This window comes from Salvia hispanica, chromosome 5 (genome assembly GCF_029641045.1).
Source record: "Salvia hispanica isolate PSC_SH4W2 chromosome 5, Shi_PSC_v1, whole genome shotgun sequence".
Classification (NCBI taxonomy): domain Eukaryota; kingdom Viridiplantae; phylum Streptophyta; class Magnoliopsida; order Lamiales; family Lamiaceae; genus Salvia; species Salvia hispanica.
The window spans coordinates 45,947,273-45,963,843 of NC_142696.1; the positions used below are offsets into that span (position 1 = coordinate 45,947,273).

A 16,571-nucleotide genomic window follows, 5' to 3' on the forward strand; every position below is an offset into this window, starting at 1 on the left:
ACAACCGTGGGCCCTTAGCCATCCCATCCCGTCTTGACGTCTTCCCAGGACAGGATGGTGAAGGGTCGCGTTGTGGGTGACCCATCCCGAAGGGCCTCCCGGTGTGGAGGAAGCCCTTATAGTATTTATTTTATTTATATATTTTTTAAATTAGTACTCCCTCCGTCCCATAAAAGTTGAGACAAAACTTTTGGGCACGGAGATTAAGAATTTATATTAAATAAATAGGAGAGATGAAAAAAGTAGGAAAGATAAGAGAGATTAAAGTAAATGATGAAATAAAGTAAGAGTGATTAGATGTTTTGTCTTTTGTTAAAAAAAGAAATGACTCAACCTTGTTGGGACGAACGAAAAAGGAATACGACTCAACTTTTATGGGACGGAGGGAGTAGTATTTAATTATGTTTAACTTTAAATATATATCTTAAAAATAAAAACAATTAAATGTTTTACATCCTATAAATATGACTAATTTTCATCATTATGTAGTTCATTGCCTACATATTAAATTTATAGGTAGCAGACCGATTAGCCTGCTAGGGTTATGGTTGAATATTTATAACCTGATAAAATCACAATTCATTCTACTTTAATAACTTTTTCAATTTATATACCTCTTACTTATCAATTGTGCATTAAAACTTGAACGAGACTAAAAGTGCTTATTCTTGTAGGAATAGAGAGAGTATATATTTTAATTTAATTAACGTAAAATGATTTTATACTAAAAAAATCTCAAACCAAAATAAATGATGGAGAAAATTATAGAATCAGAAAAAAGAAGAGAATCCAAATGTTTGTATTAACTGTCCATCACATGTATTGGAAAGGCAAGATTTGTCGTGATATTTAGTTCGGCGAGACCGACTTATTTAAGGAAACAAGTAGAGTGTTACTTCCTTTTTGTCGCATGATAACTGGAGACACTCATCTACCTATTTATGTTTGTTTTTGGGCGTGGCACCAAAAATCTGCATGGCGGAATACTGGGGAAAAAGCTGTGTGCCATCATAATCCCTAAGATTCAGTAATCAGAAACGACTTGTAACCGCCTCTCTCTCTCTCTGTCTATATATGGTTATATAAATCTGCGGTTGAAGATTTGCAATCAAGATTTTTTCTTTTATCCTTGTTTAGAATTAGCCACACCCTCCTAAAATATCCTCATTTTTGCCAACTTGCACTTATCGTCCCTTTGTGGACTGTCACCCTACCTCAACAACCAATGTTTCTCTCTCACTGAAACCTTCGATTCCGATGGAGGAGATTGGATCACCTCCAGAGTCCTCCAATTTGGTCATTACTCTATCCCTTTCCTTTTATTTCCTCTGTTTTTGGTTATGAATGTGTTTCTCAATTTATTATAAATTAATGTGAATTATAAGTGTTTTTCTATGAATTGGATGTTTATGAATTGTGACTTTGTACTTGTTAGATACAGAATTTTGGAAATGCCCTGTTGTAAAAACTGAATCTTGAGGAAATGAAGTGATTGAGTGATCCAATTTGGGGAGGTTTTGGCATTGTTTTGGTTCAGTTCTAAGTGAATGTGATGTGTACTACAGGAGAGCCATGGAAGCCCTGCTCCCTTGATACCCACGAGTAGATTGGAAAGGCTGTTGAGGGAGCGAGTGTTGAGAAGGTCCAGCAAGTCCTATCACTCGCTCGAAGAATCGAGAGATAGTAACGGGGATTTGGACATTTCTGGTTACTCAAATGATCTGTATCTGTCTGATGGTGACAAGGGCTACCAAGATGAAGATATGTTTGAAGGGAATGTCATTGGTAAGCATCTGACTGATGGCATTGAGAAACAGGATGTTCGAGTTCCCAAGCAAAGGTTACTGGTGGTGGCGAATCGGCTGCCAGTGTCTGCGATTAGGAAGGATGACGACTCGTGGGGACTTGAAATAAGTGTAGGCGGCCTAGTTAGCGCGCTTTTGGGTAAGAACTGGATGGTTGAGTATTCAGATGTGAGTTGAGTACTGGTTTGGTTGCCTATGCTCTATCAGTTTTCGAGTTGTCTTAATTCTTGAATTGATTCTGTTTTGTCTTGAAGGTATCAATGAGTTTGAAGCTAGATGGATTGGATGGGCTGGTGTGAATGTTCCTGATGAAGTTGGACAAAGGTCACTGACTAAAGCTCTTGCTGAAAAGGTTCGTAGGCTCGATGTCTTGTGTAAGAATTACTGATCTTTATCGTCCTGAGACATGTTCAACTAAATGTAGAGATGCATTCCTGTGTTCCTCGATGAAGAGATCGTGCACCAGTATTACAATGGCTACTGTAACAACATATTGTGGCCTCTTTTCCACTATCTCGGGCTTCCACAGGAAGACCGCCTGGCAACGACAAGGAGCTTCCAGTCTCAGTTTGCTGCGTACAAGGAAGCGAACCAGATGTTTGCTGACGTTGTAAATGCGCATTATAGGGAGGGAGATGTGGTGTGGTGCCATGATTATCATCTCATGTTTCTTCCGAAATGCCTAAAAGATTACAACCGCAAGATGAAAGTAGGTTGGTTTCTACACACACCTTTCCCCTCCTCTGAAATTCATCGGACATTGCCATCAAGATCGGAACTTTTAAGATCTGTTCTGGCTGCTGATTTGGTCGGGTGGGTTCCTTGTTATTTTAGTAAGATATTTCTGCTATTTCATTGAGCTATATATTGACTGAGAACCATAATGTAACATAGTGCTTGATAATTGGGATGAAACAAATAGATTAGTTCGATCCCTAAACAACAGTAGTTGGATATCTGTATGATTAAGATCATTGCAACTCGTTATGTGACATAAGAAAAACCAAACCACTTAGAACAAAGTAGAATCAGTACTCCAAATGTTGTTGTGTTTTCCCTGTTTATATTACCCGTGTGTGTTTATAGTTCTCGTCTTTGTTCTAGCCTTAATATTTCTCATCTTTGCTCTTAGATTCCACACGTATGATTATGCGAGGCATTTTGTAAGTGCCTGTACTCGTATTCTCGGACTTGAAGGGACCCCTGATGGTGTGGAAGATCAAGGAAAGCTGACTCGTGTTGCTGCGGTACACCCATATTCTTAGAAATAGCATGTTTTCCTTGTCTTAAAGCTTCACACTTGCACTATTACATACCGACTAATTTTCACCAGTACCTGTCATCTACAGTTTCCTATTGGTATAGATTCTGAGCGGTTCATTCGAGCTCTAGAGCTTGATGTAGTTAAGGCTCACATGAAGCAATTGAAAGAGCGTTTTGCTGGAAGAAAAGTAAGTACTTGGAACCTTTTTATGTGACATTTCATGATCCAATATAATCTGATCGAATGTATGCATTTCTGAAGGTAATGCTAGGGGTTGACCGTCTAGATATGATTAAAGGAATACCCCAAAAGATTTTGGCATTTGAAAAGTTCCTTGAAGAGAACCCAGTTTGGCGCGACAAGGTAGTTTTAGTCCAAATTGCTGTACCAACAAGGACGGATGTGCCCGAGTGTATGTATCCCTCATCCTTATGATTCAGTCTAACTGATGATACTGATGTTTTCTTCAGTTATTTTTCTTTGAATAGCGTTCCAATCTTGTTGTGTATGTTGCATAAGAAAAAAATAATATGTCATAATCAGAGGAAACTTTGTTGTTTAACAATTTCAGACCTGTTTAATGCTCCTCGTCTTTCACGAACATTTATAGACACATGCAGGTAATCATGGCTTATGATTTTCTACTTATTTTGGCAGATCAGAAGCTATCATCCCAAGTTCATGAAATTGTTGGAAGAATAAATGGAAGATTTGGATCCCTTACAGCTGTTCCAATTCATCATCTAGTGAGACCCTATGCCTTTAAAGTTTTAGGTTATACATAATTATATTTAAAACGATGTTTATGAATGAACTTCGAATCTTTGAAGATCTCAGTGCTTCCTCATTTTAAAATTAGACTACATAGCTAAAGGTGGAACATATCACAGTTCAGTAGTTGGTTGCTGATACAGGCCTCGGATCTACTCATTCCTTTCGGATTGTTTGATTTGTCGTTTAAGTTGTGCATGGATTCCTCTTGATATATATATATATTACCTATACAAAATGAGTTTATCTGAGTATACTCTATGTAACACAATTTGTTCTTTGTTCACAGGATAGATCTCTTGAATTCCATGAATTATGCGCCTTGTATGCTGTTACTGGTAACATGTTCTTACTCTTCGTCCCTCATTTAACCTTTTGACTACACGGTCTAGAAAATATCCACGAAAACAAAATAGATTCGGATAAAAGTAATCCCATTTTCATGATTTCTACATTGTAATGAGAAATTGCGGATACGGAGAGTCTCATGTTTAGCACCAAGCCACAGTTGATTAGAATTTGTTGCGGGGACGGACAGGGATATGGAGTTACAATTGTGCTTAACTGCCTCTTTTCCGTTTTGGTGGTTTCACGGAACGTAGAAAATAATCAGATCACTGGTCGAACCTTCTTATTAGTGTTATAAAAAATGAAAGACTTGAAGAGATGAGATAACGAAGAAATTACTTGCATGTAGAATTGGTTTCGTAATCAATTTACTTATACATACTTCCTCATTTTACTCACGACCTTTTCTTTTAGATGTTGCTCTTGTTACATCACTACGCGATGGAATGAATCTAGTGAGTTATGAATTTGTGGCCTGCCAAGCTTCAAAGAAAGGGGTCCTCATTCTAAGCGAGGTAAACATGTCTTATGGCTAAATGATTCTTTTCTATGAAGATCAAATTGCTAATTCCTAATCTTCGTCCTCGTTTTTTGATACTTTTCAGTTTGCTGGTGCTGCACAGTCACTTGGCGCTGGAGCAATTCTGGTGAATCCTTGGAATATTACAGAAGTTGCTTCATCGATTGGTTACGCTCTGACTATGCCAGCAGATGAAAGAGAAAAAAGGCATCGGCATAATTTCACTCATGTTAGTACTCACACGTCTCAAGAGTGGGCCGAGACATTTGTAAGGTATGTTTTGTTGTAGTTGTCAGTTAAAGTACTCACTCTGGTTAAGTATTTTGCGCTCGACTAACTTTTTTCCCCTTCATACAGTGAACTCAATGATACTGTTGTTGAAGCACAGCTACGGATTAGGCAAATTCCGCCATTACTTCCCAAAGGAGACGCTGTCGAGCACTACATACATTCAAATAATCGTTTACTTATTCTGGTATTCGTAGTCTCCGTCTCATGCAACTTAAAATATGGAGTCGTATTTGTGTTTTCAGAATCTGATCTCAGTTATAAGCGTACCCGCTCCCGTAGCATTCCATTTGTTGGAGTAACGAAAATCATGTCAGTACTAAACAGACAGCATTTTGCATAAAACTTCACTCTGTTTTGTGCCTTTCTAGCTTAAACGTGTTCTTATTGTTCGCTCCCTCACCATCTCCCGATGAGTCAGTTCTTAGTCGTAGTATAGATAAGTGTGAGGGACATTGTTGTTTCGTTTCAATGCATGTTCTTGAAATTATGTGGAGATTCAAACTTATCTGTTGGCAGGGATTCAATGCGACGCTTACTGAACCTGTCGACACCCAAGGGAGGAGGATCGACCAGTTCAAAGAAATGGAGCTTAAGTTACACCAAGACTTGAAGGAGCCACTGAGAAGACTATGTGAGGATCCAAAGACCACCATAATTGTCCTTAGTGGGAGCGATAGAAACGTTCTTGACGAGGTTTGTGCTTTCGCATAAGATTCCACGTTTGCCTGAAGCACATTCTATCGGCTGACCTCTGTATTCTGCAGAACTTTGGAGGATATAATTTGTGGTTGGCAGCTGAACACGGGATGTTTTTGCGTCGTACTACAGGAGATTGGATGACGACAATGCCAGAAAATCTAACCATGGATTGGGTTGACAGCGTGAAGGTACACATCGTAAACATAACATTTAGAATCCATTTTCTTTATTATAGAACCCTTACATCAATTTCTAAACTTTTTTCAGCATGTGTTCGAATACTTTACTGAGAGGACACCCCGGTCTCATTTTGAGCTCCGTGAGACCTCACTCGTATGGAACTATAAGTACGCAGGTCGTTTATCTTTCCCCATTAAGAAAATGCAATTATTTTTTCTATAATTGTAGTTACATTTCTCTGATTGACTTGTGATAGTATTCTCAGATGTTGAATTCGGGAAGCTTCAATCGAAGGATCTGCTGCAGCACTTATGGACAGGTCCGATTTCAAATGCTTCTGTTGATGTCGTTCAAGGATCGAGATCTGTGGAGGTTAGAGCAGTTGGAGTAACCAAAGTGAGTCTAAATGTAATAATACAAAAAAAAAAAAAAATCCTCAAAAATGACTTGCACATTTATTCGAAAGATTTTATTCAGGGCGCTGCAATTGATCGAATCCTGGGAGAAATAGTTCATCACAGTCACGTGGAAGCTCCTATCGATTATGTTTTGTGTGTTGGTCATTTTCTACCAAAGGTGAGCCACTCGTATCGTTTACCAATCTTCTTGATCATCATTGCTGCACTCGTTGACTAGAATGGACTGGACCGGCCTAACTAATGACGTTGAAAACGCGCATCAACGCATTTTTCCATGCGGTTTGTTTGATAGTTATACGTTGTTGACAAAATATACCAGGATGAAGACATTTATAGCTTTTTCGAGCCGGAGTTACCTACTGGACCAGCACCTAGTGCAAGGGCCAAGATCGCCAACCCTCTCAACAGATTCGCGTCTAACTCTACAGGGGTAGCTGCATTCTGCCGCAATGCTGCTTTGCCTATCCCGTCTCCAGATTCACGATCCAACAATTTTCTGGGGAACGGGAACTGGTGGTCTCGTATGCGCGAGAGAATGACTGTGCACGAGGGCTCATCGGTTCTTGATCTCAGGGGAGAGAATTATTTCTCATGCGCGGTGGGGAGGAAACGTTCCAGCGCAAGATATCTACTGGGATCATCGACCGAGGTCGTGGAATTGCTAAAGGAACTAACAGCTTGTCAGCCATGAAGATACTAAAAGGTTACAAATCATAGCAAGATTTTGAGTTAAATCATTATATTAGTTTCATTATTTGTGGTTGCCATGGTAGATTAATTATGATGATTGATTGATACAAGTGTAGAAGGTAATAAGTAGAAAAAGAAGCAAGAATTCATCATGTTGTGTTTTGTCTAGATTGTGAAAATTGAAAGGTAGGCAAAGAGCAATAGGGGGGGGTGGCTGAAGTTGAAACAACAATTCTGACTTTGGCTCATGAGGTATGGGGTTGTTTAGTTTTTGTAGTACTACTCCTATTTAATTGATTGATTATGATTTTCATCAAAAAAATTGATAATAATAAATTATTGATTATGATTGAATACATTTTCAACTGCAATTACAAACCTTCTCTTTCAATCAAATTTGATCATGCCCATGGTCCCTTAACGCGTGCTAATTATTTGACACTTTGTTCCTTAATAAGTTCGAAAATGGCTGCTATTTGATTCCGGTGTTGACCGGTACACATTTTTATCTCTTCAAAAAAAAAAAAAGCTATGTGTCTATGTAAGATAGGTTCTAGTATACTTTATACGAAGAACATATGTGAATACCACTCTTGTTTAGTGCATGTTAATGTTGCATAATTTTGATTGTAATGCTTCAAATTAGTGCTGATGTTTTTAAATTACTTAACCAAAGCCTGATTAGTTCATTTTTCTATGATTGCAAAGAAATTAATAAAATAATAAGTTGATATTTGATTTTATATCAATAATACTATTGAACAAAACAAATAAAGGTAAATATGAACTGAATGTGAGAGTGATGAGACAAGATGTTCACAATTTACAGTGTTTATTTATTTTCTAAAAGCTAGAGTGTAGCAAACAGTGGTCATTGAGCTTGGCTACGGTTGGGGAGAATTGCCTCATAAAAGGGGATAACTTTGCCCGTGATCGTTTGTCCCATTTCCAACTAATTTCATTAAAAAATATTTTCGTATAAAAGTACTCTTTTATGGAAAGAAAGAAATAAATGAAGTACTACTCTTTTCATTATAAAAGAATTGCTTCATTATATGTCTAGGTTACATCATTATACATAGAGGTGGGTTCATGTAAAAATTACTACTTACTTTTATTATCATATAAACTAATTTGTATCGAATATATAATGTTAATACATGTACAATCATTAGGAAAATCCATCTACACTAATATTTTTATTGCTTTTGTATAATAGCATTGTTATTTTGCATTATATGTGTCACGTACTAGCACAAAGTTGGAATTATATAATTTTTAGATTACTTATTTTTAAGCACTTCCTTATAAAATATCTACGTATTTGTCGGGTTGGTGCGGGTTGGATATGGATTTGGGCAACAGTATCTCGATCTGATTTTACTTTAAAAAAGATGACTGCAACTGAAAGAGAGTGTGGTATATTTCAATACAATCCATATGCCAATAAAAAAAATAATCCAAAATGCACGCCTTTCTGATATGAAGTGTTATTTGGTGGTCCTCTACTTTGAATGTTAATCACTTCCCATATTTTTATGGACTATCCTTCCTAACTTCTTTTTATAGACAAATGAATATAAATTTAAATATCATATTTTATTGAATTCGAATTAAAGCTTTACCCTCAAATATTACCTCTCTAATACTATCCTAATTTGACTCTCTCAATTGTTAAAACTATCACCCAAAAATTGAGTAAGTATTAATCATCATACCTTCTATCAGACTAAAAATCTAAAAATACTATCACGAAAATTATTATGAGCTATATTTTTTTCTTAATTTAAGTATTTTAATCATCGATATGCAATTTATCTTACGCCACAACTAATCAATTCAACCACAAAATTATATAATTCAGTTTTATTATTTTCTTTGTCCCATTGGAAGAGTCACATTTTTTTATGAAATATATCATTCAAATTTACACCAATTCTAAAAAGAAATAGGAAAATAAATGTTTTGCTTTATTTAAGATAGGAGGAAGTAGAATAATTTATCAATTTTGTCCATCCCATTTATAAATCAAATGCTGCATTGAAAGAATAAATGTCCTAGATTTTTTTCTAGTAGTCTGTTATAATTGTGTGATGCAATATGGACGATATTGTGTCGAAAGATCACATACTGTACCGGTATAAGATTTTTTTTTATCAATAGTATGTAGAAACTCTATTAATAAGCAAATTCCAATGGAGAATTGTGTAGGAGATCAGCTTAAAACTTTAATTTTAGCTTAAAATGAAAAATATTTCAATTTAGCAATTCTAGAGAAACAACACTAGGCATCCTTACTTATAATTTCAGTTCGAAATTTCATATCTACTACTAGTATAATTTTTTTTCAATTTAGCATTTCTAGGACGAGTAGAATTCTAAGTTTCTAACAAAGTGGTGGTATTTCTTTTCCACACATTTTCCATTTCCCAATTACGTCAGATTACAGTTGGCTAGGCCATTTCGCAAGGATGGCCCTCTATATACGTCCAACGTTTGAGTTACGATGGCATGCAAATATGATTGTACAATTTGCTAACAAACAAATAAATCAAATAACCATAGTTGACTGTATGAATAATTATTTTATTGGGCTTTAGAAATGATAGTAGTCCTTTGAGGATATCAATCTTAGTTGTTAATTGTGGATCCAAGTGGAATCGAGGGGTCGACGAAAACTTCATCAAATTCGAATTTTGGAGTTACCATCGACCCTATGCGAAAGCTCCGCCCCAATTCTTCAGGACAAAGTTCACTTTCTTGTTAGTGATGATCACCGCATCATTTATACCTTCTGATGGGTGACCCTTTTCCTTGTGCCTGACCCACGAGCTAGTTCCATTTCATGGATCCGTCAGTGGAGGGACATTAGTCCAAGAAGAATAATATACATTTTTCTTCAAATTATGAACACCTTTTATTCATCAATAGTTATTAATACATCATGTAGCCCATGACAGTTTGCTTCTAATGTCAATACTCCTTCCACTATTCCTCTAGGCTCTATGTGAGAAAAGTGAGGTTAAGAGTTCAATCTCCAACATCACTTTCTACCCTACTTAAAAAAAGTGTTTCTAGCTTTCATATTTCCACATTTCATTTCATAACATGACTCGTAAAATCCGATTCACTAATTTTCAACTCTTATTAGTTGCCAAAACTATTCCTATCATGTACTCCATATCAATGTGAAGGGTGTCAAAAATAAATAAATAAATATAATAATTTATACATCCAAATAAATTCAACAATTTAGTAACTTTAAAAAAAGAAAATACTTCTCAAATAAAAAAAAAAAAGGATGTAGATTCTTCCATTCATCCCTATAAATATTCATGGTATCACCTCTATATTCGTGCATCTCAACTTTAAACATGGAGAATTTTCATTCCTCACTTTTTCTGCTTTTCCTTCCCCTTCTCCCTCTTCTGGTTTCCTGCAGTGAGAGACAGGTTCATGGCTTCTCTAACCACAACTTTTTCAAATTAATTATTCAGTAGATCTATACATAATGTATGATTAAATGTGTATACAGGTATATATAGTCTACTTTGGAGAGCACAGTGGAGAAAAAACCCTCCAACAAATCGAAGAAAACCACCATTCATATCTACTCTCTGTAAAGGAAACTGAGGAAGATGCAAAATCTTCTTTGGTTTACAGTTACAAGCGCACCATCAATGGCTTCGCCGCTCTTCTCACTCCTCTTGAAGCTTCCACATTATCTAGTAAGAGAATCTCTTTCTCTCTCTGCATGTGTGTAAAACTGTAAATTGTAGTAATATATGCCAATATGTTGGTCTGAATTGGACAGAGATGGAGGAAGTGGTGTCGGTATTTCGCAGCCATCCAAGAAAATATGAAATCCACACAACAAGGTCGTGGGAATTTGCAGGTGTGGAAGAGGCAATCAAGAAATCGGCAAATCTGAAAGGGGAAGACATATGGCTAAAATCTAGCTATGGAAAAGATGTCGTTGTTGGCTTGTTGGATAATGGTAAATTCTCTCAATATTATATTGCAAAAAATCACGTGAATTCTCATGTTGCATGTGAATTTTATGATTAATTGGTCTGAAGATTGTGAATTTTTTTTTTTAATGATAAATCATGAAGTTTTAAAAATTGCACTTGTTTTACAAAGATTTTTCTAGACAAATGTGGTGTTGAATTGGCATATATATACGTGTAAAAATATTGAACTTTCGTGATTCGTTATTCAAATTTTAAAAGGTTTAGTACAATTACAATATAATACGATATTCTTCGTGATTTTATAGGCAATTAACTCTATATATAAATTCTGAATAGGACAAACTAGACATGGCTTATGTTTCATTAGTTTATAAACTATAATTAAGCATTAATCCTAAATTTTATTACGTGTTTGGCATGTGTGGATCAGGCGTATGGCCGGAGTCGAAGAGCTTCAACGATAAAGGGATGGCTCCGGTACCTAAATCGTGGAAAGGAATTTGCCAAACCGGGGACGAATTCAACTCTTCCAACTGTAACAAGTGAGTATTTCTAGCTATCAATTCAACGTGACATATCTCATTATCTCATTATCCATGAGGGGGAATAATTACTTTTTCCCTAGAAAACAAAAAGAAAAAAAGGAGTAGAAAAGTGTCTCAGAGAAAAAGTAAGATAGCTAAAAGCATCAGTTGGCCCTGCATGCACTTTGTTGTCGTATTTTGTTGTTTCGTTCATTTCCCATGTCGTCTGTTTGAATCAAACAAGAAACTAAACTGACATAAATATTAAATTAAGTTTGACTTATACTAAGTTGTAGCATCACCAATTCAATCTTGTGAACCTCTATTTTAAAGCCCGGCCGGCTGGCCATGCCTAACCAATCAAATCACGAGTAACAATTAAAATTGTTTCTAGTTTGGTTTTCCTATTCATATGGGTTCCACCAACAATATAACTTTATCATTTGAATCTTTTGACATTTTTTACTACTAGTAATATTGGATGACATTAATATAGGGTAAAATTGAAATTTTGATTTATTTCATAATTTTAAAAATTGCCTGAAATTTTTTTAATAATTTATTTGCAATTATCTAGCATTGAAAAAAATATGATTATTTGTGTAATATAGAGTTAGCATTTCAGCCAAACGAGGGTGATTCTTTATTAATACACGACATCATTTAATTCATTGGTGTGACGTCCGCATATGATTTTACAGAGGTCATATCAGTTTAGTACTAGTACAACTTTACCAAATAATTTCACCGTATATGAATTGTCGGTTGTCACGTCAGATGATGAGTGATTACAAAAAAAATCATCGTGAAATAATTGCGAACAAATCCAAATTTCATAAATATTTTGGCTAGTTTTTAAGTTACAAAACGGAATAGAATTTGATCAAACTACGTAGTGTTACCGAAATTTGTGTATAGAGTGTTATTTCTTCCATCCATATTTAGATTCCTAAGCCCCATACATGAACTAAATCGAGGTTTGCATGATCCCATTTTAATTCCATTTCTAGGAAAATAATTGGGGCCCGATACTACATCAAGGGTTACGAAGCATACTACGGCCCACTAAACAGATCACTTGATTACCTCTCCCCGCGAGACAAGGACGGCCACGGGACCCACACGTCATCCACGGCCGCCGGGCGGAGAGTCGACGACATCTCCGCCCTGGGCGGCTTCGCCTCCGGCACCGCGTCCGGAGGCGCGCCCCTGGCCCGCCTGGCCATCTACAAAGTGTGCTGGGCCGTCCCGGGCCGCGGCAAGGAAGAAGGCAACACTTGCTTCGAAGAGGACATGCTCGCCGCCATCGACGACGCCGTGGCCGACGGCGTCGACGTGCTGAGCATCTCCATCGGGACGAGTCGCCCGCAGCCGTTCAGCCAGGACGGCATAGCCATAGGCGCCCTCCACGCTGTCAAGAGGAACGTCGTGGTCGCGTGCAGCGCTGGCAACTCCGGCCCCGCTCCCTCCACGCTGTCCAACACAGCTCCGTGGATTATAACCGTCGCCGCCAGCAGCGTCGACAGGATATTCTCATCTCCCGCCGTTCTTGGGAATGGCATGAAATTACCGGTAATAACGAACTAACAAACTCCGTTATAAAAATTGATTAGTTCTTTTTGTAGATGGATTTTTATTTTTTATTTTTATTTATTTTTATTTTTATTTTAGGGACAAACGGTGACTCCATATAAGTTGCGAAAGAAGTTGTACCCGTTAGTTTACGCGGGTCAAGTGGCGAACCCGGATGTGCCCAAAAACCTATCCGGGTAATTTTTATATCCGTCCTGTTTTGTGTGTTAAATAAAAAAAAAGTCATAGAGGAAAATATTTAGATATGGTGATGTTTCTAATTTAAAAAAGTAAGTAATTACTTTGATTCGGCATTCCACAAAAACATGCATTTTGATCAACTGATGGAATAATATACCCTTTCTTTAGTATCGGCCTAGAAATGCATGGTTAAATCAGAATCGTGAGTTTAATCTTAGATCACATTGTAGGTTCTGGTTTTCAAATCGTAACCGTCTTACATGGACTAAACCGAAACCAACAACTAACTAATAAAACATGAAAATCATGAAAAAAAACATTGAAAACCAGGATATATAGCAAAAACAGGCCAAAACTGATGTTTTTGAACTGGTTATGGTTCCGATTTTTTGGAGTTGGAAGCGACAATTCTTAAACCGGCAACATCCCTAATGCCAACTAGTTTATTGTGATTAAAAGGTAAAAAAACAAGAATTTGAAAGATTGTTGGACTTTGCAGGCAATGCTTACCTGGAACTCTGTCTTCAAAGAAGGCTAAGGGTAAGATAGTGATGTGTTTGAGAGGGAATGGGACAAGAGTGGGTAAAGGCATGGAGGTGAAGAGAGCTGGAGGCATTGGTTTCATTTTAGGAAACAGTTTAGCAAATGGGGATGAGTTAGTAGCTGATGCTCATATTCTTCCTGCCACTGCTGTCAATTACAGAAACGGTCTGAAAATCATGGACTACATCCGTTCTTCCAAATCCCCGACTGCCTACATCGTACCAGGAAAGACTGTTTTAGACATCAAGCCAGCACCCTTCATGGCTGCATTCTCCAGCCGAGGCCCCAGTGCTCTCTCGCCCGATATTCTCAAGGTAATAATTACATCCTGCAACAGACCAATTAAACCGATAGAAAAATGAGTTTGTCATTATTTTGCTCAACAGCCAGACATCACGGCCCCGGGGCTCAACATACTAGCAGCGTGGAGCGAAGCATCTTCTCCGACAAAACTAGAAGCAGACAAACGCGTGGTGAAGTACAACATTCTGTCTGGAACTTCCATGTCCTGCCCCCACATAGGTGGCGCGTCGGCTCTCCTCAAGGCGATACACCCCCGCTGGAGCAGTGCTGCCATAAGATCTGCTCTGATAACCTCTGGTGCTTTAAAAGCTTCATCAATTTCATTCCACAAAAATATTTGTTCATTACAAAATTAAATTGTTTTTTTGTTTTTGGCCATGCAGCTGGCCTTAATAACAATCAAGGCAGCATGATCACTGATGCATCCGGGAATTCAGCAGACCCTTTCCAATTTGGTGGCGGTCATTTCAGACCGGCAAAAGCAGCAGATCCTGGGCTTGTCTACGACGCCTCCTACACGGACTATCTCTTGTACCTATGCAGCATTGGAGTAAAGATTGATACTACCTTCACCTGCCCGAAACATTCAGTGGGTCCGGTAAACCTGAATTATCCATCCTTGGCTGTACCCAATCTGCGTGACAGTGTTACCGTGGTAAGAACAGTGACTAATGTGGGAGGCAGCAAGAGTACTTATTTCGTGAGCGTTAAACCTCCGCTTGGGATTTCTGTTAAAATATGGCCTCCCATACTGTACTTCAACCGTGTCGGAGAGAAAAAGAGTTTCACCATCACAGTAAAAGTAGTAGTTGGTGGCATTGCAGGAACCGCGGAGAAACAAAAGTACGGATTTGGATGGTATACGTGGTCCGATGGAATCCACAGTGTTCGGAGTCCCATGGCCGTTTCAGTAGCCTAGTTCTGTGTAAGTTAGCTCAATTGGTATAGCGCATGACATGGGAATATGAAGAAAAAATACTAGTCTTCCCTGTCTTGTTTGGGTCACACGGTTTCTTCATATTCGGTTGCAAGAACTTGAACCAACAATAAGGGGAAACAGAATTCATGCTATGTACCAGGCACAAGTAAATTCATGATATTTGATGGGATTCCAACAAAAAACAGAACACTTGTCAAATTATATATATAAGGATTAAATGCAAACTCTATATATTTTACAAACTCCAAACTATGACATGAACAGTTAGATTTCAAATTTGATGTCAATAGATAACAGATAACGTCAACAGAAAATGTCAAGACAACATCAACATTGTCAACCAATGAATGTCTACCACACATTGATCATCCCGAATGGTTGCCTCCGAATCCCAACATTCCATACTGTCCAAAAGCACCATTGCCATAGTATGAAATTCCACCACCCATGAAAAGTCCTCAATTTTCCTCTTCGCAAGCTTCTCAAACTCAAATTAATCCCTAATTATGGCCTCTGAAGTTTCGCGGTCCTTAAACTTCCCAAATGTGTACTTGCTAAATTCCGCAAACAACTTATATACGTAACATATTTTCATAAATTAATATTTGAACATTTATGCACTATATTTACATTTTTGTTTGAAAATTTTATCGCTGGTTGTAACTGTTGATCATTACATATATATTCAGTATAATAAATAAAGATCATATAAAGATAATTAAACTATATTAGGTTAAACATTTTTATATTAAAAAAATAATAGATTGATAAATGAAAAAAATTAATAAAATTGAATACTTTTTAGTGGTAATTATATTACAGTTTAATGTAGTAATTAATTATCGTCACAAGACAGACATTTTCAGAAATAATAGAAAACAACGGTGAAACATAAAAAATATTAATAATCTCTTTCTCAAGTAAAAAAAATATACAGAATTTAACTAAAATGGTTGATTAAATAACATGGTAATATGATAAATATGGTTACTTACACGGTCTTTGGTGCAAGAGTAATATGATCCAAAAATACAAGGGTCTTGATTTTAAGCATCACGTCCCAAGATAGAAATCGGCCCTAAAAGAAGTGATTGAAGTCTTATGATTGAAAAATAAATTAAAATTCGCATCATTTGGAACAAAAATTGACGATAAATATATTTAAAATTAACTCGAGAATGATGAAAACTAAAAAATATTTCGGACCACCAAAGGCCTATTAATTCTATCTCATATTTTTGAAAATTTTCCAAAATTATTTCAAAAAAAAAGTATGTGGTTACTTAATCTAGTGGAGAAAAGTATGAAATTGGGTGGTACATTTGGTATGACGGAATCCACAATGTTCATAGTCACGTAGCTTTGGCGGTATCATTTAGTTATTCCATATATTTATACAAAGGGGAGTTTTGGAAAAATTTGCAAAATTGTCATTTAATTAAAAAAATTATATTAAATTAAATATATATGAGTGAGTGGAAGGTTTTACTATGTTATATGATTAAGTGGAGTGAGTGAGAGGTTTTA

At 36.8% G+C, this 16,571-nt stretch overlaps 2 protein-coding genes across 3 annotated transcripts; both read left to right on the top strand.

Annotated features, from left to right (window-relative positions):
• The first annotated feature begins 934 nt into the window (after positions 1–934).
• LOC125186221 (alpha,alpha-trehalose-phosphate synthase [UDP-forming] 1-like) lies at positions 935–7,341 on the top strand. 2 transcript variants are annotated; one of them, XR_016130856.1, is made up of 18 exons: positions 935–1,296; positions 1,566–1,944; positions 2,060–2,157; positions 2,230–2,618; positions 2,938–3,052; positions 3,155–3,256; positions 3,331–3,481; positions 3,727–3,815; positions 4,130–4,178; positions 4,603–4,703; positions 4,794–4,981; positions 5,066–5,183; positions 5,516–5,692; positions 5,764–5,886; positions 5,966–6,053; positions 6,144–6,274; positions 6,345–6,454; positions 6,617–6,749. XR_016130856.1 is itself a non-coding variant. In XM_048082572.2 (18 exons), exons 1-18 carry the CDS (start codon positions 1,258–1,260, stop codon positions 6,986–6,988), a joined length of 2,808 nt encoding a protein of 935 aa, XP_047938529.1. In that variant the 5' UTR covers positions 935–1,257; the 3' UTR covers positions 6,989–7,341. The 2 variants fall into 2 exon arrangements, 1 of the variants encoding a protein (XP_047938529.1); XM_048082572.2 differs by having other exon boundaries at positions 6,356–6,454; positions 6,617–7,341.
• A 2,962-nt stretch (positions 7,342–10,303) lies between these two features.
• LOC125187507 (subtilisin-like protease SBT5.6) lies at positions 10,304–15,268 on the top strand. Its single transcript, XM_048084107.2, has 9 exons — positions 10,304–10,439; positions 10,523–10,715; positions 10,802–10,984; positions 11,392–11,503; positions 12,496–13,057; positions 13,157–13,254; positions 13,758–14,115; positions 14,188–14,401; positions 14,488–15,268. Exons 1-9 carry the CDS (start codon positions 10,323–10,325, stop codon positions 15,021–15,023), a joined length of 2,373 nt encoding a protein of 790 aa, XP_047940064.1. The 5' UTR covers positions 10,304–10,322; the 3' UTR covers positions 15,024–15,268.
• Positions 15,269–16,571: the final 1,303 nt, after the last annotated feature.